The sequence below is a fragment of the Chlamydotis macqueenii genome, chromosome 4, assembly GCF_036417535.1.
Source record: "Chlamydotis macqueenii isolate bChlMac1 chromosome 4, bChlMac1.mat, whole genome shotgun sequence".
NCBI lineage: Eukaryota > Metazoa > Chordata > Aves > Otidiformes > Otididae > Chlamydotis > Chlamydotis macqueenii.
Window position 1 is genome coordinate 3579815 of NC_141559.1, and position 26804 is coordinate 3606618.

A 26804-nucleotide genomic window follows, 5' to 3' on the forward strand; every position below is an offset into this window, starting at 1 on the left:
ACAGTTGCAGATGAGGGATTGCGTAACAGGCTCATCTTCCATAGAAAATGGTGGGGGCCCCACTGCTTGAGGAACTTATTCCTAAATTAATAATTTTGGAAAATACCACAACAGAATATAAGGTCAATTTTTCTTGATGACAGATTACATAGAACAATAAGTAATGTTTCCCAATGTAAGATAAGCATTTGTTTTAGCACCAACTCAGAAGATTTTTCTTTTTCCTCTGATCAAACTAAGTAATAGCTGGTATTAATTACTCTTAGCAGCAACCTGTTTAATATTAAATATGGAAAAAGGCACATTTCCAAGGCCGATAAATCTAACTTCTTGGTCAACGGCAGCCTGGAGGGCCATCTAGGGAGTCTTTTTATTTTTCCTTTTCATAACACATTTCCTCTCATAAGTAGACTTCATTCAACACCAGTTCTGTCAAGTGAATAAAAGCGAATTCTGTTGTCCTAAGGTGATTTTTTTTTTTTTTTTTCTCTCTGATCATAGGGGCAGAGGCTTTGCTCCCTCACATTTTCTAAGGAAGCTCCAAGATTCCTAGAAAACTTCAGTGCCAACAGATGCCCAACAAAATGGTGCCCTCTCAAGGTAATTCACACACCCCTACGCGCTACAAACAGCAATGGGATATTTTTTACTGTACTTTGAAGGCAAATACTTTGAAGGAAAAACGGGTGGAAGACGTGCATCTCAGAGACGCTTCCTTGCACTCCGCTTGGTTCGCGAGAGAGAAACGCATGTAACATTCCCTTGGTCTGTAATATTCAAGGATCTGCTTATTCAGTGAAACTTAAAGCCTGAAAGCCAATCTAGGTGAAGATAAGCGTTCAAGATGAATTCCTATGGTTATCTTCATTTTTTGCTCCCATAAAGTGTGCTTGCTTATTTAAAGAAGGTTTTGAAGAGAAACCCGACATGTAGACTGTGAAAGACTGGAATGTGAACCACTTGAGCACCAAGGTCAACATTCCTTCGAAAATGTGTGTAACACGTGATTTACCTTGCTAGAAGAGTTGAGAGCGCTGTTGTCAAGAAACGGTGCAATTATCAAGGTAATGGTCTGTCGTATGAAAGTTTGTTGCACAAAATAGTTTATAAAAGCAAAAGCCAGCAACAATGAGATGACATAGAATAGCTTGTTATCGTTTTCAAAATGGTGATAAGAAACATTCAAGGCTTCTGAAAAATTAATGGGTTGGCAGCATTATGAAGTGAAAGACTTCTGTGGAAAAACCCAAGGACGTATTTTGAGTGACAGTTTGCCATGGCTGGAGATGGCAACTCTTAAGCGGCTGTCTCAAAACTAGAACTATGGGATGGGGGACAGAAGCGGAACATCTTCCCTGTCATGGTGGTCACCGTCTTCCTGACGCTGAGGTGCACAGGCCAGGACGGCCTGGCACATCCTCTTTCTGAACAACCGCTCCAATACCTGCCTACATACCTCTGCAGTCTCCCTTGGCTTCTACTTTTTTTTTTTTTTTAGCTTTTTTTCTCTTCCTGCTCTTACTGCTTCATCCTAAACATTTTTCTTCTGGTTCCAGCATGACCTACATTCCCCATGTGCGTACTTAGAAGCCGGTGCCAGCTCTTAGATGCAGCAATAATAGCGGGAGTTTTTCTAGGTCATCTGAAAGTCAGTTTTTTCTCTCGGACAGGTTCAGCCAGTACTGCCTGTAAGTCTCAAGCCAGGATGGGAGCAAGCGGGGGGAAGTAAAAATCACCTGTCTTACAAAATGCTACAGGGAAGGAGTGTGAGTGCTTAAGTCTGACTTAAAACTTGACATTGCAAGTGGGCTCTGGGGTTGTTTTCCTTCCTGTTTCATTTGATTTAGATATATATATCTATATCTATAAATATATATGTATCTATCTCTCTCTCTGTATATATACACATATATCTCAGGATAGTGGTTGTGGTAGGAACTCTAAATGGGCATAAGCCAGGAATAACTTGTTGTGAGCCTCTGAACCGCGCTCCTCTGTTCCGCTGGGCCGGCCTTTCACTAACAACCCGTTTCTCAAGGCCCCGAGCCCGGCGGGACAGGCGAGGGGACAGCCCCGCCGCCCGGAGCCCTCCGAGTCGGGCAGCGGCGGCCGTTTCTCGGAGCGTGAAGCCGCTGTCCCGGGGACCGGACACCACGCTCGGCCCGGCGCCTCTTGGGAAGGGGAGGCGGAGCCCCCGAGCCCCCGCCCGTCGGCCATGGCCGCCGCCGTAGCGCGCCGTGGCCTGGCCGCTCTGCTGCTGGGCCGGTGCCCGCCGCTGCCGCCCTGGCTGCGCCCGCCGCCCGCCCGCAGCCTCCTCAGCGCCGCCGCCCTCGGGCCGCGGCTGGGCGGGCCGCGGGCTCCCGCCCCGCTCTGCGCCGCCGTCCGCACCTGCACCCAGGTAGGGAGGGCGCCTAAAATGGCGGCCGAGGAGGGACGGCGGGGACCCGGTGGGGATCGAGCGGGCCCCATGGCGGCCCGTTAGCCGGGTCGGGGGAGGCGTGCGAGAGGGCCGGCGGGCAGGGCCGGCCCCGGGGATGACCGCGCCGGTGGCGGGGAGGCGGTGCGGCCTGCACCGGGTGCGCCCGCCGGCCTGCCCGCGCTCCTGCCTTCTGCCCCCCCACACCGCGCAACCACCCCCGGACCTTGCCCCGAAACAGCTGCCGCTGCTGAAAGCTGCACGCTTCCACTCCTTAATTTTGAGTGTTGTGTTTTGGTTTTTTTTTTGTTGGCAGCTTACAGATGTGCCATCCCAGGAAGGTCACCTCTCAGAGCAGGAGCCCGAGTCAGCCAAGGCAGAAAACGACAACGTCTTTCTCATCAGGGCACAAGGATTCCCCTTCTCCTGCACCGAGGAAGACGTGCTTACCTTTTTTGATAGTACGGCAGTTAATTTTCCTGCGTAACTGTTCGGTGTGGTGTTACTGAACCCAATTGCTAATGGGGTTCAACAAAAATCTACAGATCTTTAGCCAGAGAAAACAGTTATAATATTACTGCAAGATTATTCACACTTTATACATATAAAACCAATAATCAACTTCCAAATTGCTGGACAGTTACTATAAACTCATCCTTATGGCATTTTATAGTTAACTGAGCAAGTCTTTCCCTTCTTAGTCAGTGTATCCACAGTAAAGGCAATCAAATTCAAAGTCATCTCTTTAAAGACCACTATAGTTGGCTTCCCCCCCCCCCCAGCTCCTCTCTTTTAAATCAGCTGGAGTGGGTTTTACTTATTAGTTTAAATTTCAGTGTTTCTTTCTGATCTTACTTAATAAACTTACGCATACCTTTGCAGGGCTGATCCCTCCATCCTGTAATATTACGATGCATCCTTCCAGCGTAGCCTAGATGGCGAGACCCAAGTTTTCTGCTGGTTTAACAACCTGCCAAACTAAATTAAGTCAGTTTGAAGTGCTAGGGGAAAGGAGTGTAGAGCAGGCAGAGTATAGCTAAAAAGACTGAAAGACTGTAGCATTTTTTTTTTCTCCATTTCAAATAACTCAGAAACAGTTAAGTTGAGCAACAATATGAGAATATATGTTATCCAGTTGTACAGCTGTGGAGGCTAGCGGATGTTCAGCTTCTTACCTGTGATAAGCATTGTGTTACAAGTTAAAATTACAGATAGGAGGTTCCTATTCTTTGTTTCAAGACAGTATTTTGCACTGATGAGGGGGGTTAGCTCTGTGCAGGATAACTCTGTTTCCCTCTACCATCAAAAGACCCCCCCCATTTGACACGGTTGCGTATGTTTCTGTACCATGTGTTCCTTGATTTCTAGGCTGTAGAGTTCGAAATGGTGAGAACGGCGTACACTTCCTCTTAAACAGGGATGGGAGACGCAGGGGGGATGCCTTGATCGAGCTGGAATCGAAAGCGGATGTCCAGAGAGCCCTGGAAAAGCACCTGAGGTATATGGGCCCACGCTACGTGAAAGGTAATTTTGAAACAACAGAAGTCACACTGGAAGGAAACTCGTGATTAAGCGACTAAAAACCGCTTGAATAATAAAGTGGGCTGGCGTGGAGAGGTGCAGGCTGTGCAACAGAGCAGCAAGTTAGCCAGCAAGGCACTACTAAGCCAAAACTTCCTAGGCCGGACAGGAAAAACCAAATGACTTGTGTATTGAGGGGCACCATTGCAGGACTGGGAGTGGGGGGAAGAAACAAAGTTGTGCAGGGGGAAAAAGCTGCTTGGAAGAACGCCTGCAGAGTGAGCACCATGAGGGAAAACGTGTTCCATGCCTGTGTTCCTTGCAGTTTTTGAAGTACACGATAGTGATGTAGAGGGCTTACTGCGGAGTCTGCGGGATGAGTCACAAGCCATAAATGACGGAGTTGTACTTCTCAGAGGCCTTCCGTTCAGCTCCACTGAGGATGATGTCGCAGATTTTTTCTCAGGTAACTCAGCCTAGTCTGTGCTCTTCCTTTATGAGGTGTTTTGGGTTGATGCCTAGCTAGGCTGTTGTTCCTCCAAGTGAGAAAAGCAAAAGCACATCCAGCCTTGAACCTCTTCAAACAGTTTAAGGAGTTGCTGTCGTTCTGCAGCTAGAACTAACTACAGCTTTCTGAACACGCTTTTGGCTGCAAGGCTTTCCTGCACCTTTGGCTTTCTGCAGGTCTAACCTAGCACTCTTTTATGGAGGTGGGGCAAGGAAGGAGGGGAGGAACCTAAATCCCGTTATCTGCGATTGGATTGCTACCAGTACATAATTTGGCAAAGTTAAGAGGGGGAGGATGTCTGTATGGTAGTTCAAGTAGAAGTGAATGCAGCATAGGTATTCACAGATATATAATTGCATATGCTGCGGTTAAAATCATTAACAGCAATATTTTTTTTTATTATTACTGGCTTGGTAATGGTTGTGAAAGTTAACTGCACCACTTCTCGGCTGAGCAGGTATTGCACAGGGTGTGTGCACGCACTCGTGTGCCGCACTCAGTGCTAGAGCAGTCCAGGTGCTGCCTGCGTTCACTAGGAAAGACGCCTTTCTAGGTTACGCAAAATAAATGGACATTTCCTTAGGTTAAGTTTAGATTGCAGATTAAACCAAAACCAATTATTTCCCCCAATTTCTTCCACTCCAGCTAGGCATACATAGAGAATCCTAAAGCACTAAGGCTCATAATAACCAAAAATGAGCAACAGCAGAGCCCACCAGTAGGGAAGTTTCCAACTGGTAATCAGTAGTTCAGTATGTCTGAAGGCATCTAGTAGCACTAGTGTTTCCATTGCATCAGGAGCTTGGGGAGACCCACTGGGAAAGGAATAAGGTGCAAAGAGGTAGGCAAAAAAGCATTCCTGAAAACACAAACAAACAAAACAAAGCTGTAGGAACTCAGCCTAGTGTGCCCTCTGTATCCAGATACAGCTGTTGACTGGATTAGGGGCTCCCCAAGAAGATATTACACAGCACAACAATTGAAGTTCAGTGAATTTAACCTGGATTTTAAAGAGATGGGGAAAAAAATACTACAAGGGAAAATTTGAAGAACATCTCTGAACTTCCTTGTTAACTAGAACTTGAATTCACTTTTTTTCATAGTTACCTAGAGCCTCAAGTCAATTGATTATTAGCAATTAAGCCTTCAATGAAAACTAACTTGAATCAGTAAATTTGAATTAAAAAAAAAGTTTTAAAAAAAAAATATGTAGACCATCATGAGCAGTTGTTTCAGAACTATTTAATTGTCCGATTGCCATGTCAAAAACCAGAGGAATAAGGGAAGAAACGTCTCTTTGAGCTGCGGCACAGGTTCCTGACAACGTAAATACTTTTTTCATCCCACCTTTCCACAGGTTTGAAAATAACCGACATAGCTTTCGTTTACCGGGGAGAAAGGAAAACAGGAGAAGCTTTCGTGCAGTTCGCAGCTCCTGAAATGGCAGCTAAAGCCCTGCTACGACACAGAGAATACATGGGAAATAGGTAGGTGCTTCAGTGGCATTCACGAGGGTGGAAGAGCGTGGTATGAAGCACGCTGTGTGACTTACAGCTTGCTTCTTGCCAGGTGAAACAGCCAACCTTTGGCTATCTCATGCTCACATTATTATTTAGGAAGCTTCTGCCTTTATCGCCCTTTAAACCTAGAACTCGGCTTTGGATTCAAATTCCAGTAGAAATCATAGCTAAATTTTTCTCTTAGTGGTGTCAGACTGTTACTTTGTGGCTTAAAACATGTGTTTATTTAATAGCATCCTCTGAAATCCTCCGCATAGCCCAAGTGTTAATTGCTTTAGTGATATTGGTTTTAGAATCTTGATACAACTGGAGAAGAGAAGGTGGGCTCTGTGGGCTGCGGAGCTGCCTTCAGCACTCATGACTTGGGGGCCTCTCAGAGAGAGTCTCAGTTCTTTTTCAGTAGTCCTGAAGGGAGGCTTATCCCAGCAAAAATGGGGTGAGAGCAGTCGGAGCAGGGAACATTAGATAGACGCTGCTCAGTCACAGGGATACGGAGAACCCATGCCTCCTACGGACATTTGCCCCTGCCAGCTTTCCACCAGGTTCCCGAGCACTTTCTGCAATCTTGGCAGCCCTCCCCCTTCCCTTCAGCCCAGCACCCCGCGCAGTCAGTGTCTCCCCCGAGGAGTTCGTTGTACAAAGCACAGCTTACCGCTCACCCGCGGCTTGAATCCATTCCCAGTGTCAGCTGCTGGCCAGCCCCACACCGTCACCTACCTCCTTGGTGACCATGCCCGCCTGGGCTGCTCTCCTTTCTCAGGAATCCCTGTAGCTATGTTCTTGTAGAGCTCTGAGCCGCACACTTCTCAAGCAGAAGCACACACCACTTTTCCCCAGAATCTTCAGGTGCATTTACAAAAAAACAAAAAAAAAAACCAACAAAAAAACCCCACCCTTAAGATTGCTTTTAACCTGTTAAGATTTCTGATTTTTTTAATAACCCACCAACTTCTCTTTCTGAATGCCAGGTAGCGGCTAAACCTTAGCACTTTTCCTACCCAGCACCTACTTCCTTTTTTCTACTCCCTCATTTCCTGTTCCCTCTCTGCATTTCCTTGTGCTTTCCCCCCACCCGTGTTAAAAGCAAACAGCTGCTCCGTAGGTGTGCCCAGTAATTGAAATAACTGACACACTTCCCTGCCCTCCAGTAGAGATTGATTAATTCTCAGTCTGCCGTTGTTTTTCTTCATCACAATCAAAGGAGAGCTGATCTGACTCACCTACCCGAGCCCATATAGCCCTGTTTCTGGGTGATTAGCCAAAAACCGGAGTGGTTTCCAGAACGGCTGTCAGCTTGCTCTCCTTCATTCTTTCTGGGCTATCGATTTCCCAAAATGGCCTTCAGCTGCGCGCAGTACTGAGCGTGGGTTCCTGGGGCTGAGCTGTCAGCTCTGTCAGCCTGTACGTGGGGTTACTTCCCTGACTGTCGCGGCTTTTTTTTAGGAAGGGAGGAAAGCCGCCTCGCTTGGACGGCCGTGTTCTCTTCTTCGTCACGTTATTCCTTCCGTGCTGCGGAAGTCGCCTGGTTTAATGTGCTGGTTTAATTGGAGTGAGGCCCAGCTGGTGCTGCTGCCAGCTCTCTGGAAGATCAGCACAGGCAGCTCTGAGTTGAGGGGTTCTGGGGCAGGTAGACAGAAATGTCAGCTGTTGTAATGTTACAAACCTGCCAATAAGCGTTTATTCGCGTGGGGTTTTTTTTCCGTTCTGCAGTGTAAGTGGGATCTTGCTAGAGCCCCTTGGTGTATCCTACCCACGCCTTTCACACGCATCCCGTTACATTTTATCCCATCGCTTTCATAGCAATATGTGAAGTCTTACGGCTCCACTGCCGTATTTATTATACGCTCTGCGTCTTCTGTGTCTGCCTGTTTCAGTAACCTGTTCTGGGCTTGGGTTGTTTTTTAATTGGGGGTTGGTAGAGCTGGGAATAGTGTGGTTTCCACAGGAACTTCGTAGAAGGGTGTAAACTAAAGACTTTGTCCAAACCGAGCTGGTGATCTGCCTCACACTGTGTGCGTTTGTGCCGCTGCAAGTTGAAAAGAGCTTTCATGAATATAATTTAATTTAATTTAAACAAATTAATTCTTCAAAACCGTTGCTTGCCACACCACGGCCCTCACACCTAGTACGTGAACGGAGCTGAGCCAGGAGAACGTCCTGGAGGTGCTTGCTCCAAACCTTCGGTTCTTTGCGGAGGCACAAGGCGTGCCATGTAATTGTTTCCTTTGAATCCCAGATACATAGAAGTGTACGTAAGCAGAAAGCATCATATGCAAAGGCACTTGCCCTACGACAGGCAAGCGGTGACCTACTCCAAAGCGAGAAGAGAATTTGAGTCCGTTTCTGAGGAGAGGAGATTCAGCAACATGGGAAGCGCCGAGGCTGCAAGAGAAAATAGTGAGTCCCGCCCTGCCCTGCGCGTTCTTCGAGGCCTCTTCATTTTACCCGGGTTGTCTGCTGTGAGCATGACCCTGTGTGCCTGTGGCTTTCACGTGAGGGAGGTGATAAGTGCAAGTTTAACGATGTCTCTTCCTCCGTTCCACAGAACTGTGCAGGGAAGAAACAGAAAGCTCCGGGCACGTTTCAGAACCTGGGAACGTCTCATCACCAGTGCACTTTGTCCACGTGAGGGGTTTTCCTGCCCGAGCCAGTGCCCAGGACATCATAAACGTGAGTAACAGTAAACTGGGAATGAAATTTGGCTGTTGTTACCAACACAAACCCTTGATTAGTTGTTACAGGTGAAGTGATTTCAAATTTTTAGTTTGTGTCTGCGTTAGACCTCAGTGCTGCGTGGCTTCAGGCTGAACACGTTGGGAACTTGACCTTGCTGAGGGTTGCAGGCTCCCCAGGGCCGCCGTGGGCTCTGTAAATAAAACGGATTAAAGCTTGCCGGGCTGTCTGGATATCCATCACTGGGACTTGCGTAGCCAGTTGTAATCCTAGCTAGATTTAAAAGTAGCTGATTGTACAAAAATGAATTTCAGAATCTTTTTATCATCAATGTCAGTTCATGGTAACAGTATACAGCATCACAGCGCAAGTGTAGCTGCACTTAGTGATCTGGATGTGTGCAGAGCACGTGTGCTGTGTGAGGATTTTTTGTTCCTGCGAGAATTACTCTGCCAGGAGCTTACGGAGAGTGGGAGGCTGCGTTCCGTGGGACTGGTGACGTCAGTGCCTCAGCTTCACCCGGGTGAAGGGCGGCCTTTCGCTAATCCAGAGCTCTGGCTCCCCCAGCACTGGCCAGGCTTTACGGGTGAAAACATCGCTTTTCTCAGGAACGTTTCTTTCTCACCAAACTCTCTTATATTCCTGCGTTGCAGTTTTTTGCTCCGCTGAAGCCCACGAGGCTCACAGTGGAATACGACTCCCATGGAGAGGCCACAGGAGAAGCGGACGTGCACTTCGAGAGCCAGGAGGACGCGGTGGCTGCCATGGCGAAGGAGGGGTCCCGGCTGCGTAAGTGAAGGGAGGGGGTCTCACAGCCCCCAGACCCGGCTCTGCGGGTAGTTTGGCACAGCTTGTCAGGCTCCTGTTAGCACCCTGCGCACAAGGGTCGCCTCAGGTGGCCATTTCCAAATTGCTCTGTAGAGTGACATTGGCTTTGCGCAAAAGAAGAAAGCGTAACGCATCACAGGTCGCTGAACACAGGCTGCCTCTCTCTGCTCCCCAGAGTGCAGTGCCATCGAGTTATTCCTGAACGAGCATCCAAGGGCAAAACAGGACTGCTAACGACAGAGGCACGGTCTCAGATTTGGTAAGTGCCTCCTCCTGCTGCTGTTCCTGATCTATTTTCAGCAACCTGCGCTTGGGGCTCGCTCGTTCCGACGCTGCGCGTTTCAGCTGGCGTGCAGGCTGCAGCGGAGAGCGGCTGAAGGGGAATCAGCTCCTCGGCCAGGCTGCTGGCGCCGGGGCAGCAGCTCCGCTCTGAGGCGACGGCAGCGGTTGCTGCGCTGCCCAGACACCGCGCGGCAGCTTGCCCTGGCACAGCTGAGGCCTGCTGCAGCATGCAGGAGAGCTTTCGTTTGGTGTTTTGGTTGGTGTTTTTTTTAGTTTTTCCTCCTCCCCTTCAAACTCAGCTAGTGTGTCTGCTGAAAGTTCTGAGGGGGTTGCGCTCTCTGGCTTGGAAGAGGAAATGTAATTCCACAGCCGTGGATTGACCATCTTGTGGCTGGGGGAATATTGCTTACCTTAACCGACAGTGGACTTTGATGAAGTAACAGCCTTCAGGTGATATTTTTTTTAATTTTTTTTGTCATTTTTAATTCATCCACTCATAAAAGCAGGCCAGTGGCCCGGCTGCGCGTGGTAGTGAGCCTGTTCTCTCTGCAGCCAGGCTGTGCTGGTTTCCAGCGTTGGGAAGGGGAGAGGTGTCCTGTGCCAGGACAGCTTTTGCGGTTGGATTTTTTTTATTCTGTTGGACAGAAGTTGTGTCTCTCTCCTTGCCCTTTACAAGGGAGGTATTGCGGGCTGCGGCCAGAGCGAGGGGGAGGGAGGTGGCCTTTCTGCAGGGGCAGGCACAGCGCCGTGTGGCAGTTCTTGTTCCTGTCACACCATCAGGTGACACCGTACTGGGAGCACCACACAGCCCTCCCTGCTCCTGAAGGCGGCTGTCCTAGCTGTGCAACCGTGCAAGGGAGCGTTTGTGCCAGGAAGGGTTCCTTGTGACCTTTATGGACAGCCCCAGCCCCCTTCTACAAATTCCCCTCGGAAAGGGGGGGTCACTGCTCCCCCAGGTCCCCTCCCCAGGGCCCCGCCACCCGGGCTGGGGCAGGAACACCCAGAGCAGTTTGTCCCCTGCGCTGGGACTCGGCCCCGGCGGAATTAAACACCCCCCTGCCCCGCCTGTGCTGCAGCCCCGCAGGAAGACAGCTCAGCAGTTCGCGCCGCCGTACCTGTTTGGTGAGACGTGTTTGTGTTGCCGAGTTGTACTCTTGCGATGGGGGACAGTAATTCAGAATAAAACACAGGGCTGCATTTGAAAAGAGGAAAGCAATGAGCTGCAGCAAGGCAGTGATTTTTCTTTTTCCTTTCTTTTTAGGCCACAGTGAAGACATTCCGTGGGTACGAGCGTAAAGATCGAGTACGAGTGTCACTGCTCAGTAACCAAATCCAGCTCAGCGCTGTGTGAAAGCACCTGAAGAAGCGTGGTGACGTACTGCGGGGAGGTGGGCTGTTACAGAAGCGGCTGTCCCGGAGGGACGGCAGTCACTGCGGGGTGGAGCGGTTGTGGGCTCCAGCTGTGTAACGGTGTTCAGAGCGTTAATAAACCTCCAGGATTCATAATTAACCAAAGCGGAGTGATTATACATCCTCCTGCACAGGTCAGCCTCTCTCAGCCTGTGTAAGCAGCTGCCATCCCGTACTGCTTGTTCAACACCTCCACGGGTGGAGCCGAAGCAGAGCAGAGGGAAAGACCACACGGGACACGGGATACAGACAATCGAGTTTTTATTACTGTGCGGAACAAAACTAACATCAGAAAACCCGCCCCCCACGCCCCCCATCCCAGCGCCCAGGGGTCAGCCCACGGCCCAGCACCAGAGGCCGTACCTGCGCCCACCTGCAGGATCACAAAGCCTGACATCCCGTACTGGGAGGCACTGGCGTGCCCTGGAGCCGAAGCTGCCCGGAAAGAGGCAGTGCTGACACGGCTGTTCACCTGAACAGCAGCACAACGCTGCACGCAACCGGCTTTCCAGTTATTTACAGTAAGGGCCCGCTTTCCAGTTCAGTCCTCTTAACGGGGAAATGGCTGGGGTCACACTTTCTCCTCCCCGTCACCCTGGGTCTGGATGCAGGAATTCGATCTCCTCAACGTGTACAGCACGTACAAAACTACTGACCCTAAATTCCGTGTCTTCTCCTTTCACCTCTGGGGTCTCACCCCCAGTGCGCCCACCCTTGAAGTGGTGGCTTTTCGCATTGCGACACGTCACATCTCCTGTGAGGGGTAGCAGCAAGGAAAACGTATCTGGTAACTACCATTAGCGGAAAAAAAAAAGCAGGGGAAAAAAAAAAAAAAGACTGTTTCAAGTTACAGCCACTGAAGTGCTCTGGCTCTGAAGGGCGCTAGGTGGAGTTGGGGGACTCGGCTGAACACGCCGAGGCCCAGAGGGAACCAGAAGAGGAATTCCTGGTCGGCTCTGACACACGTCCTGCTGTGGTTCCAGCCAGGGTAACGTACAGAAAATCCCCTCAGGGGAGTTAAACCGCTAACCCCTAATAAAATTTGTACGAACCCAAATGCATTGGTCATTACATAAATACACAAATAGAGAACATTCTGAGGTCTCAAAGACTGAAGTAGGCTTCCAGTGTAAACCAGACCCAACACAACTGTGAGGTGCTGCGTGCTCCGCGAGGAAGCCACCGCCGCTTTTTGGAACAACGTACAATTCCTTGAGGTAACAGCAACACAGAGTGATGCGGCATGAACCGGGAAACCTTTAACCCGTGTTTCAAGTCAGAATCGTGAGCAGGTGCAAAGCGTTCCCGTTTCGTCTCGCCTGCCTTTTGATCCCACAAAAGAAAGGCGAAATGCCAGGTTTGGTACGACTTTCCCACGTGCAGAGGGGAGAGAGGTGCATCAAGGTGGCCCTGAGCCCTCTGTGTCGTGAGGAGGATGCGGTCTCCCCATCCTGGGGAACCCAGTCCCTCCAGTTACCACCCTGCGACACGAGTGCAGTTACACCCTTGGCTTCGGCCCCCATTTTGTAGTCACGAAGCCGCAGCGGGGGTCTCGGAGGAAGGTCAGAGATGCCTGAAGGCACCTCCAGGCCAGTTCTCGCGTCGCGCCGGCCTCTAAACCACCTATGGACCCACCCCAAGCCCCTCAAACGCAGGAGAACTTTTCACAGCTTGCATTTTTGCACACCGATTTGCGTGGCAAGCCCGTGGCCAGAGGGCTGCGCCAAGGAAACCAAGCTGGAAAATGTTTCTCGGCGTCTTACCCAGCCGCCCTAGCCCCGGCACTGGTGCAGCGCGGTTCAGCCAGATGGTCCAAGGCAACCAGCAAAGGGGAAGCGCTATTTCCAGCGCAGCCAGCCGTGAGCGTTAAAAAAGCTCCCGTTCTGCTTTCAGTGAGCTTGTGATGAGCAGCAGCACGCTCTTACGCCACACGCTTGAGCACGAGACCCTTCCTGACTTGCACATGCGGACACACACGTGCACACACCCTGCTCTTTTTTGGGCAGGGGCTCTCCTTTCTCCCTGCGCCCTGAGGCTGCCCGGGCGCGCGTGGGGGTGACCTCACGGGACGTTCCCAAAGCGGCTCTCCCGGCACAGGCCCAGGTCTGAGAGCAGACAGATTTTTGGACAGGGAAGGCTCAGACTTGGTTTAGTCACAAGAGACTGTAAACACCACGAAGCTGCTTCCCCTCTGACCTCCAAACACAAGCAAGGGTCTTCTCCTCCCATTCCCCCCGAACAACTCCAGAAACCATCCTCAGTTACAACCGTTTTTCGGTCACTTCTCCCCGCAACCCGTCCCCTACAAGGGACTGCTGGAATACTGCCGGATGAGCTGCTGGTGACAGGGATTGCAGACGCGCTCGGGGTTAATACTCGAGGGGAGGGGTAGCTCATTCGCTGAGCAGGCCTCACAGAAGATGCCGCCACAGTTCTTGCAGATGTTCTGGAAGGCAGGAAGAGGACAGAGAAATTAAGGAGATGCTCGAGACACACGCACACAAAGAAACTTAAGTTTTCTCTGATTATCATTCTGTCAACCCAAATCCTCCGCTGCGCCAGAGAAAGACGCTCCAAAACTCTTCTCTTGTCCCCTCTGAAGACCAGAAGTTTGCTCCTGTGCTCAGGACCAGTTTACCAGCAAAGCTCCCCAGGTCGAATGAGAGAAGGGAAGTCTGTAGTAAAGCAGGTGAGCGACACCAATAGCGAACCACCGCCGTTTTACCCGACGCAGTCTGCCTTTTGTCCCAGGAGGCGCACTCGTACATTTTACAGCCGTATAAATGCACTGGAACTGCAGGCCTTGCCCGAGATCAGGATTTAAACGTGCACGTGCCTTTGGAAACGTATCCAAGTCGGATACAAAGCTGCGGCATTTGCTTTGCCTTGACCTCGGGTGTTTTCTCAGACACAAGGGCACGGCAAAGACGAGAAATCCTGCACAGAGTCCCCGCTGTGTAACAGGAGAGGTTCCTGGGGTGATCGGAGGTAACTTCGCTCCGCTCCTCCGTCACCCCAAAAAAATTGCCAAGACCCATTCAGATCCAAGGTACCGTGTTCATCTTTACCCAGGTTACTCAGCATCAGTGGAGGAAGGGATCTGGGTGAAGGCAGCACTTCCACTTTTTAGTGAATGGAAAACGCCCTTTTCCGTAACTCCTGTAACCCCTCTAGGTTCAGACTGTACAGCAGGGAGGAAGGCAAGAGGGGCTTAGCCACAAAAAAGCATAAAGATACAACGCAAGGTGGCTTCAGGGGAGAAACAACAAACAAGTGTTAACTCCTATTCTCACTTCTGATTGATCTCAGAAAAAAAAAAACCAAAACCAAAACGCTTAGCTAAAAAGGAAAGAAGCTGCTAAGGCAAAGGAAAACCAAACCACTGAACGGGGAACTGGCCAGTTTGACAAGTTTACTTTATGGGTAAAGTGGACTTCAGAAAAGGGCTCATGTCTTTGTCCCAAGTCACCGGTAGGAAGTCTGTGCTATTTGAAAGCGTACATCAGAGGAAACGCGCATGCCCCAGACGAGGGAGGTGACAAGTCCTTGCAGTTACCTTTTTTTTGCTTCGGCTGCTTTCTTCCTGGCAGAGCTGGCAGATGTCAGCGTTTCCAGGTCCTGAGAGCTGTTCCTAAACCGCAAGTGAAAACCAAGACATTCAGCTTTACACGCTTCTCACCATGGCACCTGCGTTAGAGCCCCGCGGCTGATCCACGTCTCGGAACAGGAGGAAGATTCCCCGTGCTTGTGCTTTTAACCCTTCTCTATTCGCAGCACACCGTGCGTCTGCGCGATCATCTACAGTGGCACCAGCTACACCACAGGGCAGACAGGGAGCCGCAGCACGGCTGCACGGGCCACGCAGCTCCGCTTTCAGGCTGGGACCGAGGCTGCTGGCCCAGCAACAAGGCAGGAACTAAACGTCTTATTCACTGCAACAAAGAGCTGACAGACACCGCAAGTCCCCGTAGATGGGATGCAACGTGACTGCTGCAGCGTCCCGCTGGCGGTTAGGGGTCTGGTTGTGCTTTGCCAGGCACTCGGGGGACGAAGAATGGATTCTGGTCAGATTGACACGGAAAAAACAAAACCAACGTACCAACACACCCCTTTCCCTCCAGCCCGCAGAGCAACTGGCAAAACCCGGGCCCAGACCAAGGAGGTTAAACACCACCGTTTCACAAACACTAAGTTGTACTACGCTTTCGTTGTTCCTGTTAGAGACACCACCCCAGGAAAGGCACGGGGCAAACGAATAACGAAAGGAATTAATATTCGCTTCAACAACACCATGGTTGTGCTGAGGAGGCAAAATGAACTCAGGTAGGTGCAGCACTGCCAGCTCCAAGCCTTTCTAATGGGGTAAGCAGCACCTTTCCATGAGGGAACGATTGCTGCTACGGACTCTACACAAATCCTGACCAAGGCAAAACCCGAAGGACAAACTTCAGGGTACGTGGGCAGGGAGATGCTGCAGCGAGCCAGGAACTCCCTCAGTACCCTCGCCCTTCAGTATTTCAATCAAAGAACCACCAACCTGCTCGTCCTCTGTGCCGCTCGGCGCCCTACAAGAGAAGAGCAGCGTCACTCGGAGCTGGCGCTTCAGTCACCGCGGTGTTTTAGAAATGGACCGTAAGAGAATTCCCCCATCCTGTTTTTGAAATCCCACCCACGCAGATTTTTGGTTTTGTTTCTTGAAAACCACGCCGCCAGGTCTGCTCGCAGGAGAGACGAGGTGCTCACGAGCAGAGGCAGTACGTGACTGGGGCTGTTTAGACACGCAGCGCTCACAGATAAACGGGAACAGCAGGAGAAAAACTTGCAGAACACCTTCAGAAGGGCAGAGAAAAAGTAGCACGAACATAGAGAAGACTGTTTGGATGGCACAAACAGAGTTTAAAACCAGCTCTAAAAATATTACTGCAAAACGTCTGATCCCCTACGACGTCTGCGAACAGGCAGGGATAATGCGTCTTGAGGCCTCCCAGACACATCAGCAGCCTGGCGCTCACACTGCGTAAGCACTCAAGGTGAAACAGGGGCAGAAAGCATCTGAGGCTGGAAGGTTCTTAACAGCTGGTAAAGCAGATTTGAGCTGAGCTTACGCTATTTTTAAGACCATGCTTTTCTGATTAACGTCGTATTGGCGGGCAGCATGTCAGAGCACGGCGTTTTTTTCACCGACAGAGTGCTTCAAGCAGGCTGTTACCACCTCGGAGCAAAGCCTCATTCCAGAGCTGTTCCCTGGGGCTTTTCAAACATCTTCTCACATTTCAAACCAAATCTCAAACTTAGCTTTCAAATGCTGAACTAATCCTACAACAAGAACCCTGCTCTGTAACACCGAGTTTAGAAACGTGCTACCTGAACGCCATTTTCATGCAACTCTCTCCTTGAAATATCATTTCAAGTTCTCTTTCTCCACCAGCTTCTATTCTTGTCCAGAAGCCACCAGTCAGGAGCGCCAAATGCCAGTGATCCACCAACCCTTCTCCTTTCCCTGACCAAATACACCTTCCTGGGACTCGAGTGCCAAAGGTCCGGGTCTCTGCAGCATGTGGCTTATGAAAGTTCATTAAGTAGGAAAATTAGTAAAGAGCAGATTAATATTGAAACAAATTTAAAAGGTAAATAAATGGGAGAGAGACAGAGCCTTCCAGATCCAGAAACGCTGACAGCAAGCAGAACTTTCTCCTTCCCTTTGAAAGCTATGAGAAAGCAGCAGAGAGACCTCAATAAAAGGCGTAAGGTTGAAAAAAAAAATCTTTGTTAGAAAGGGAAGTCGCGCTATTTCAAACCTCACATCCGCAAAGAAACCAGAGGAGGGGGAGCAGGACTTAGAAAAGGAGAAGGCAAAAAGGAGATTTCTTTTCTTCCATACTTGTGTGGCAGGACGCTGTTCTCCTCTCGTAGTGGCGGCTTCAGTTTAGCGTTTTCCTCCTGGACTCTGAGCTTCCCATCCTGCCAAAAGGAAAGGCTTACCATGAGCTGAACCATACGAAGACTCCAAGGTTCATCCCACCACGCTGCAAAGGGAGACCTGACGCTGCTATTTTGGGAATATCGCTCTGCCCCTCCTTGGCACAGAGGTGTGTTTGGACACAAGAGAGCACAGCCACACCAATCCCCCCAGGAGCAGCTCCTCACGCTTTGCTTTCGCTGTGAACAGAGCTGGTTTCACATGTTAGAGACGGACTCACACATGTCCCAGGGCCTCCTTTTTCCAAACGGGACCAGAAACTTCCCCGTGACATTTTTTATTTTAACAGCAGAGGCTGATAAGGTAGACAGGCCGAACAGGCTTTTTAAAGGTGCATCAGTGAGACAAATCTGCTCAGCCAGGCAAGGAAACAAACCCTCCCCTCCTCCCCAGCTAAGAGCCGGGCCATGGCCCGAGCCACACGTCCGTATCGCGCCACATCTGTCAAAAACCAGCCGCCCGTGTGCTAAGAGCTGGCAGCATCACCAAACCGGCACAGCTCGCAGGCTGTGACTGCTCAGTGGAGCTCAGTCTCGGTGGAGCTCTTCCATTTCTGCAAAGGCAAGCTTCCACCGGATCGAGCACCACCTACAAGTTTGGTGGCAGAAGAAAAGTCCGCTCTGAAATTGCTTTTTTGCACCCTGGCCCACGTGTTCCTAGCGGGAACACCCCACTCGTGCTACCCTTCTGCTCAGTTGTAGCTGGTTTGCTACAGCAAAAGTGATTTTTTGATAAACAAATTGTGATGCGTCGATAACGTTACTGAAATGACGTGTAATATTGGTTAAAAAAAAGAAAAAATACAAAGCTTTAAGCAGTCCAGGGGAGCCCAGCGAAGGCAACTCTCAAGCACAGCAGCACATGAAAGTGCAGAAACAACCTCTAGTCCTTCACAGCTCTCCTAGCTACAGGTTTTGTTCTCCAAAACAACCGTTTTACTGCCAATTCCCAGCAAAAGAGGCCGTTTCGTTTCACAGAAAGACCTGCAGAGCAGATTTTCGCTTTCAAAGGCAAATTTATTGCTAAAAAGGGAGTTTCGCCTGGGGACCAGGAGTTTTACTCTAGAAACAAACACCGCTTTGCTTTAAAAAGCACTGCGTTCAGTAACAGGCAGCACTAAAAGAACACTCAAAGTGATTTGTGATGCCCTCAAAAGATAATTTTGTCTTCCAAGTTCTACTATTTACCTCTTCTGGGAGAATTTCCCTCATTGTGAGGAAAAAAAAAAAAAAAAAAAAAAAAAAAGAAGCAAGCTTGCTTTTCCCAAGATGAAATGTGTAGAGCATGTCTCCTGCTGTATGTGATTAAACTAGGGAAGGAAAATCACCATCCCTGGCGAGATGTTGTCAGGTGCCCAGCCTGGAAGAGGAAACCAGTGTTCTGCAGTCAAGTGTAACGCTCAGGGTGTTTTTGTGAGGCTCAACTACTTGGAAAACAATGTTCCGAGGCTCGCTTTGTCGTGGCACATTACCAATACACATTTATTGCCTCGTAAAGCTGAGGAAAAGCAAACAGACAAAATGAAACCAAACCTCAACAGCACAAGCCAGGGAAGTCACACTACCTGTCTTAGCCAGTTCTTTGCGCCTTTCTTGTTGTCTTGGCTGCGCTGGGGACCGTGCGACCATCTGTCTCGTTCCCGCTTCAGTTCCCGTTCAAGGTGGCTCCTAGAAGATCGAGGTGGGGTTGTGAACCATGGTTTGTAACACTCCGCATCAAGAGCAAGCGAACTCTTTAACCCCCTCGTTACGCTACACCAAGGGAACCCCAGTTCAAGACCTGAAAACCGCCTCTGTGAATAAAAAGTGCCCGAGGGCTCCCATGGCAGGAGCACTCTGCGGCGTGCTCTGCTCCTGACGCTGGGTGAGCACGTCGGCGCTTGGGCTTGAATAGGGGAGGTGAGCCCAGGGGCTGAAAACAGGATGCGTGCGCTGTCTTACGGACCACCATCCGCTCCCTGGTCTGGCCGAACCCGTAACCAAGGGATGAGATGTGCCAAACAGCCGGGCCACCGATCTGCGCTGGTGCTGCAGCCACAGCTTCTGTGTCACTCCCATGGGGCCGGCGCTGCGGTGCGCCAGCGCCATGCACACCCAGGACTTTGTACGAATTTCTGATAAAAGCTATTTGCTGGCTTTGCGGGTACAGTCTGTAACTCTTTGAAAAAGGAAACAAAAAGCTGTTCCAGGAGGGGAGGAGGGGACCAAAGGAAAAATAAAAATGCATCCAGCAATGCTTCTGCACAATCCATTCCAGTGAACTTGCAACAAACCCAGGATGTGTCACGGCTGCAGAAGGAGACGCGCTCTTCTATTTTAAGAGAAGAGGATTTCTCTGGTTTCCTGACACTGGTAAACTGATGACACTGCAGGGGAAATAAGATAGCTCTCGCCAAGTTCCTTATATTTGGCTTCCAACTTTTTGGTTGCCTCTCACAGTAACTGAGACCAGTTTCAGCTGGGGCAGGAATTAAAAAAAAAAAAAAAAAGTTTGCAAATGGTTTGCTTTTACTCTTAGCTTTAGATTCCAAATTGCGCTATTTCAGTGGAAAGCCTGATGCAACGCTAGACACTGGAGAGGTCTACACTGCATCTGACCGCGCTCTGCAGCACTCAGCTCACTCTCACTCCCGAGAGCAGGCTGGCCCACAACGCAACCCCAGCGCAGGCTGAGGGTCTACCCCGCACCCCAAGCAGGTCTGGAGCATGTGGCGACCTCTGTCCTGCCCCTCTAGCGCTGCAGGTTTTCCTAAGAGATGGTTATCAGCAGACACCCAACAAATCTAACCACAGTGCAGAAAGCCCCCGTGGACATTTTCACGGTCAGAAAAACATCCTGGCGTTTCATTTCCACCCAAGAGATGTTCTGCAGCCTGTTTCTGATATTCCACCACCACCTAAGATTGCTACTTTTGCTGGCGGTTTCTGCTGACCATGTATTTCTTTTGCATTTTCCACATTTTCAAGTGGTAACGTTGAAGACAGGCAAGTTAAAAGACTTGCCACCTCACAAAGCGTTTCACATCCCCAGCCTGGCAGCTCAAATGCCACTTGTCCCTCCCTGCCTCCAACCCCTACTTCCTTTTGCGATCGCCCGGCCTGCTTTCTGCTAGAGACGGTTAGGAACAGCCCAGAAAACAGATTAGAAAAGGATCTCTTCACCGCTGCCTGGAGAGCTCTTCCACTTCCAGCTGGAGGCTGTTGATTTTGTCCCCGAACTCCTGCTTGAAGAGCCGGTTGTCCTGCTGGGCCACGTGACGGTCCTTCTCTGCCTGCCGCAATCTGGATTTGAGCCACATGAACTTGTGATAAAAAACAAAAGCCATGGTGGGGAGGAAGACCGAGTTTAACCAACAAATAAAAAACCCAGTGAAAAGGTAAAGCCAAAAAAAAAAAAAAAAAAAAGGAATGGTAAAAACAATGGAAAACAGGAAAATATTTTAAAGAAAAGCAAAATGTAGGTGAACCAGGCAGAAGCTCTGATTTTCAATAGTCTTTATTCTATTACTACAGTTTACAGCCATTAGATGAAAAACATAAAACATCACTGTTATCCAGATTCGAAGCAAACCTCAAGTACACAGAATTTTAAGTCCAATTGGATTTTAATGTACGTTACATTTCAGCTTGACACATGTAACTGGAACTTGCAACATAGGTTAGCTACGATACTGAGAATTAGTGCGCTTTCCTGGCCTCTTCCACAGACTGACGAGCGAGCGCCCAGCCGTTCCTACACCCAAGCACCCCCGCTTTGGGCCTGACATCAGAAATGGCCGGATCCTCAATTCCGTCCTCATTTAACGTTACTGGGACAGCAAACAAAACCAGCCTGACCCCCTGTTTCTACAGAGGAAACCTGGGGAGGGGCAGGGGAGTTAACTGTTCTGGCTAGCTATTTGGGTACCTTGATGAAAGCTTCCACCTTTTTATTGTGATTTTATTTTTCTCCAGGCAGCTAACACTGATTTCTAGTAAAAGGTTACCGAAGGTTAGGTTTATACTTTCAAGCACGCGACTGGGGCATTGCGTAGAGATTTAGAAGGGGTCTCCGAGTCTGCCTGTGTGTGGGAGTGCCCGGAACAAGCTGAGTGGCGGGACAGGCTCGCGGGAGCGCTAAGCCAAGCCGCGCAGGTATCTAAACGCACCTGGTGAGGATCAATAGCTGTTCTTTCCTGGCTGCATTTCAGTCACATTGGCCTCTCGCTGCCCCACGGAGCACTATCCCACGGGACAAAGGGAGAACTGGCACCAAAGAAATTTTGCAGGCATCTCACCAGAGCAAAAAAAACCCTTATTCGACACAGAAACCCCCTAAATGTCATCTTCTTGAAAGAAATAAAACTCTAGGAGCACTTACAGCCTCCAGCCCGTGGCAGGCCAGCACGGTGAGCTGCGGCGCTGGGGAAGGGGGTATTAGTTTGTAATAGACCAAGCTACAGTTACATAACGTTTCGCGCTGGGGTGTTAAATTGGTGATTATTTCTCCTACTCAGGGCTGCTTCCAAGCGTGAGCTCTTCTGCCATTAGCAAATTCCATTGGGACTGGGCAAGAGAAACCCAGAGGCAAATGAAAGAAGTGTCAGAGTAAAAGGCAACTCTTCCTTTCAACCACTACCTACTCACACAAGGCACGGCCAAGTACCAAATTACCATTTCCACTCCCCACCACTGCACTTTTTGTTTCTTTCTTCTTTTTTTTTTTTTTTTGCTTTTGTTTCTTTTAAACACTAGAGTATAAAGATCAGATTATTTTTTGTAAAACACGTAAATTCCCTTCCTAGGAAAAAGAGAGACCTACCAAAACCCCTCTCCTCAGCTTCCTTCAGTTGGGAAGGACCGCAAGGTACGTCTAGAGGGACCGATGGCAGAGGTAGAAGGCGATGCGCAAAGGTAAGGAGGCTTCCACTGAACTTACCACTCTATTGTGTTACTCTAAGACACCTAGCTACTAATTCTGGACACATGAAGTTTAAAGGAATAAGGATAAGTCGTAAGGCCCCACCCTCCCACCAAGTCACTAACGCAAAATCCTTGCGAGCAGCCTCGGTTACGAGAGGGCCGGTCTCCGCGGCGACGAGCTGAGTCGCGCCCGTTTGTCTGGGACTCGGGGCTGAACCCACAGAACAGAGGTGAACGGGTAACGGCTTGGGGCACGCACACAACTACTTTCCACAACTTCCAGGGATGCAGTTTTTTTCGTCTACTTCACAAAAAGGGAAACACAGAAAACTAGTTGACTTTCCAGAGCCGGCCAATGTGACAGCGGCTTGACCAACGCACCTAGTATCCACAAACGTCGAAGACTTGTGCTGCTGCACACGGTGTGCATCACCGGGATGTACAGAGCCACGTCTCTCCCACTCCTTACGCTTTCCTGGTCTGTTTACTGGCCAACTCACTGGTACTTTAACACCGTTTAAATGGCAAAGGTAGGGATTTTCATACCCAACTCTAAATCTCTGAAGAAAAACTCACTGATTTTAAAAATTCAGCAAATTCCAAATCAACTTTAGGGGACAATTAACATTTTAACAGCTGCTTTTAGCAATTCTCAAGTTCTCCCCTCCTAAATGAGTTCTGATGTCAGAGCTGTGAGGTGACCAGACATAAAAATGTCTAATGATGCTTCTGGATCAGTTTGTTTGCTGCGCTATTTAAGGTTTTTGCCTGTTTCACCAAATCCTTTTCACTGTGTAAGTAAAACAGAATGAGGATGACAAGAACACAGAAAAATAACAACAGCAAGAGAAAAAGAGCAAATCCATTAGCTGAGCAGATATCATAAAACACTTTCAAAAACTCATTTTCTACAAACAAAATGACTTTTTTATAACGATTCATTCAGAATATAAACTCTAAAATGAGACCGTTAATTTAGTGCATTGACCTACTCGTTAATTAAGTCCCAGACACATTGCTGAGAGCTATGTTTTCCTTGATTTTCTCGGAGCTAGACCGACAGTCAAAGCAATTTGCAGAGACGGAAGTTCTGAACCTTTGGCCCGACCACCGCCAAGCCTGGCTTTGAGAACAAGGCAGAAGGGAAAAGGAGCGCTGCTCCTTCCCAAACCAATTTGACTCTGATGCCAAGGCGCTCCTAATTTCCTGAGAGCAACACGGTCATCAGGATGGAATGTGTCCCAGTCCAAACAGATATCTTACCTATGGGCTATCTTTATGAACTTCTAGACTTGTAATGACAGGACAACGTACAGAAGTGCAGCTGATGTAGATAAACAAAGCTGCTAGGTTGATTACTGGTTTAGTAGTATATTCTTTTCCAATGGAAGCCCTCCTGAGCACGCAAAGCTCTTCTCCTAACGGCATCTCACAAAATCACTGCTGTCTTTGCAGAGCTTAGTTCAGCGGTGGCTAAGCAGAGCACTTGGACTCTCACCTGGTCCACTCAGAGTCCGCAGGATGCTACCACTAGAACACAGATACGATTTTATAATTGTAAAACTTGCATTTCTTACCTTTGTTCAAGCTGTTTGATGGTGGCAGCCATCTGATTTGTTTTTTCTTCCAAGCGGCTGTTTAATTCACTCTTCTGTTTCACTCCCATGTCTGAACTCTAGAAAAAGTAGCATCACGGTGTTTTGTAAGCAGCAGTAAAATCAAAATAAGCCACAATAAATCATGTGGCACATGAAATGAAAGCGGCAGGAGCCAAAGAGGCAGAAGGTGCTCAGAAAAAGCAAATGCCAGGTCAATACTGCAAAGACAAACACCTTGCCATAGAGGTGCAAGCTACATCTGGACGCCAGAAAAGTGCAACAGCACAATCAATGGAGCTTCCTGTACAATACACGTTAATGCAGTACCTCCTAATAGCCTCTGACTGTTTCACACAGAGCTACTGGCTCAAGAAGAGCTAAAACAACTCTTTCCTGTTCCAAAGTTGATTTTAGAATGTTTATTTCTGAGCATTTTGTGTTGCGCTCTGTCTTAAGAGTCTGCTTTTGTCAACACTCATTAAAATATGTAATTACACCATATACCTTCAAATACTAGACTGTACTGGAACAGAAGATATCAAGGCTGTTTTTATACCACAAAACCACAGAAGATGCTTTCCTCAGTCACATTTCCAGATCATCATGAGTCTTTCTTCAGAAGAAACTGCGTTTTCCTTTAACCTCCAACACATGAAATTGTTAGAGTACTACAGCTTTCTTGCAGCAAGACAGAAGCATCCTATAGAGCCTGTTACTTTTAAATGGAGGGGGAAAAAAAAAGAACAAGAGCTATCACTTATCTGGAATTCACTGCACTTGATTTCATTATTTCCCTACCTGCAGCTTGAAAGACAGCTCATGCTTGAGGGCCCTGAGATCATCCAGTTGCTGCCTGAGCGCCACCAGTGCATCTTGCTTCTCACAAACATCTTTCTCCAGCATCTTCATGGCTAGCTCCATCTCCTGCCGCATCCCGATCTGCACCTCCAGCTCCTTCTCCACATCCTGGAACACACGGATCAGTCAGCGTTACCAGCCAGCTTTCCTCCCCACCCGTGAGACAACCACCCGTAACCGGTGCTCCTGCCAACGCAGTCACATGGAGTCACCACCTGGAAGCACACGGCACTGCCACCATGTCACAGTTACGTATCTGACCCAGCAAAGACAGCTAAGGACAAGAAATCTACATTTTGAGGCCTATATTAAAGTAATGTAAGCAACATTACCGGCAAAGAGTCAGGAAATACTACGTAGGCCCATCGTTCTGATGGAGGGGACTAGTGAAAAGCCAGCAGAGCTTTTATTTCCTAAAAACATTCTGCTCAGGCATTTTTCTCCCTACCAGCTGAACATGCTGTATCGAGAAACAGTTCAGATAGTGGCAATATCCTTATCTGCGAGGGGGATATGCCAGTCCTAGAAATGCAACTGCACTGCTTATTTTGAGAAACAGACCTCAGACTGATCTGAGCCACAGAATTAACATCGCCTCTGACGAGACTGTCTCAAGATCAGCCAAACATTTTCAGAAGCGCTTGTCTGACATGAAGGTATTGTGTGAAAGAGCCATTTGTAGCGAGCTCCGAGCTCACGCTGTCCTTACCAGCCGCAGCTGAGTCTCCTCCTTCAGCTGTTTGCGTGCCTCAGTCAGTGCGTGCCCATCAGCAGTTCTGTCTTTAGCGACCTACATTAACGAAGACACCCAATTAGCTTGTCATTACGTCCTACTCACCCTCACATTTGCCCATTATTTGCTTTTCCCACCACTTGGAAAACAAGTTCTGCAACCATCAAAACTCAGAGCTCCGTTCAGTTAACACAGCTTCCATGTGAAATGACCGTTCCCGTTTCCCCAAGGTGCTGGGTGCACGTCAATGGATATGAATTAAATGCACAAACTGTCCGTTTTCCCAACCTTCACAATATACTAAGTATGGTTACGAGACCTCAGAAAAACATCTTATGTATTTTTAAACTATAAACAGATTCTGTCATAGTTACTAGCATTTTCAATAAATCAACAATAAAATATTCTAGATCCTGCCCCTTGATTTCCAAAAACGTATTATTTCAGGCCAAAAAAGCAGAACTCCCACTTCCAAATTTTTCTGCCACCCCCTCAGTAAATCATGCTTCCTTCTGTCCCTTCTGACACCAGCACCCAGCGAGCCAGGAACACGCTGCGTTAGCCCTCGGCCCGGCGCACGCTCGCAGTTTAACGGGCTACGGCCAGGCAGGATTCACCACGGCCAGGGTCCATCTGGCACCCTCTGTGGAGGACCCACCTGCAGTCACTCTTCTCTACCGCAGTTTTTCTGAGATACTCACAAGGAAATCAAGTCTCTTCCATACACCTGCTTCTCAGTCAAATTCGGGCTCAGACTGCTCTAAAGATTCAGTAATGATTCACAAGCACCAACCTTACGATTGGACTCTAGGATGTAAGAACTTTCTTCTTTAACCCGTTCCATCTCTTCCTGCAGTGTGATAATCCTGTTGTTCGCAACTGCAAGCTGTGAACAGAACAGTAACACATCAAAAACATACCTAACCACATCTGACCTTTTTTTTCCTCTGTAGACGCATTTTCTCTTTTTTTTTTTTTACACTCAAAGTGAGAAAAATCAATATTTGGGAGTGGCAAAAAGCAACTGGGCCTCTACCATGGAGAAAGACTATCTGAAAAAGCATAAATGAGCGCTAGTCTGATGGATTTTCAGTATCAGCTAAAACAGAGACTGCCCAGACTATTTTGGTTTCTGTCTTTCAGTAAAGTTACTGACTTCTTCAGGTCTCTACCTGCTAGACTTGGTCTAACACATGGTTAGCGCAACCCAGCAGAAATCCTCACTCCATTCCCCTTCCCTTGCCAAAGATAACAAAAAGGAAAACTGTGAGCACACAGCAGCTAAGGTTCGTTGACTTCTAGCAACTGGAATTTATTACCAGAGAAGAAGTACTTGAGTGGGTTTGCTCAAGCTGCAGCAGTTTGGGTACACTGCTAGGGAGAGGATCCGAGATGCAAGATGCTCAGGCATTTAGGCAGGAGAAGCATGAAAGGAACCTCAGAGTAGTAAGATTTGTCTGGAAATGGAGGATCAGTAGCACACAGCACCCTTATGAGACAGGACATGTGCCTCAGAGGAATCCCCAGTTAACACATCACTGCCGACTAACAGACTACTCTGTGTGTGGTCAAAGGC

The 26804-nt window shown here is 48.9% G+C and overlaps 2 protein-coding genes across 10 annotated transcripts in view; one reads left to right on the top strand and one right to left on the bottom strand.

Moving 5' to 3' along the window:
• The first annotated feature begins 2200 nt into the window (after positions 1-2200).
• On the top strand, positions 2201-11250 carry GRSF1 (G-rich RNA sequence binding factor 1). The gene is made up of 10 exons (XM_086746319.1): positions 2201-2398; positions 2733-2877; positions 3785-3940; positions 4263-4403; positions 5803-5932; positions 8202-8362; positions 8511-8635; positions 9292-9427; positions 9642-9725; positions 11010-11250. The coding sequence occupies exons 1-9, from the start codon at positions 2216-2218 to the stop codon at positions 9698-9700; spliced, it is 1236 nt and encodes a 411-aa protein (XP_086602445.1). The 5' UTR covers positions 2201-2215; the 3' UTR covers positions 9701-9725; positions 11010-11250.
• A 2041-nt stretch (positions 11251-13291) lies between these two features.
• RUFY3 (RUN and FYVE domain containing 3) overlaps positions 13292-26804 on the bottom strand; it is a 43116-nt gene continuing 29603 nt past the window's right edge. For 5 of the 9 annotated variants that reach the window (XM_086746314.1, XM_086746313.1, XM_086746317.1 and 2 more), the window contains 10 exons: positions 26022-26114; positions 25205-25285; positions 24436-24603; positions 23617-23714; positions 20300-20419; positions 18703-18805; positions 17040-17119; positions 15696-15723; positions 14715-14789; positions 13292-13604 (listed from right to left, as the gene is read on the bottom strand). In XM_086746314.1, coding sequence (XP_086602440.1) covers positions 13461-13604; positions 14715-14789; positions 15696-15723; positions 17040-17119; positions 18703-18805; positions 20300-20419; positions 23617-23714; positions 24436-24603; positions 25205-25285; positions 26022-26114 — 990 coding nt within the window. In that variant the 3' untranslated portion in view covers positions 13292-13460. Of the gene's footprint in view, positions 13605-14714; positions 14790-15695; positions 15724-17039; positions 17120-18702; positions 18806-20299; positions 20440-20617; positions 22830-23616; positions 23715-24435; positions 24604-25204; positions 25286-26021; positions 26115-26804 lie in introns of those variants that run through there. The other 4 variants (XM_086746318.1, XM_010127320.2, XM_010127328.2 and 1 more) reach the window with 2 other exon arrangements.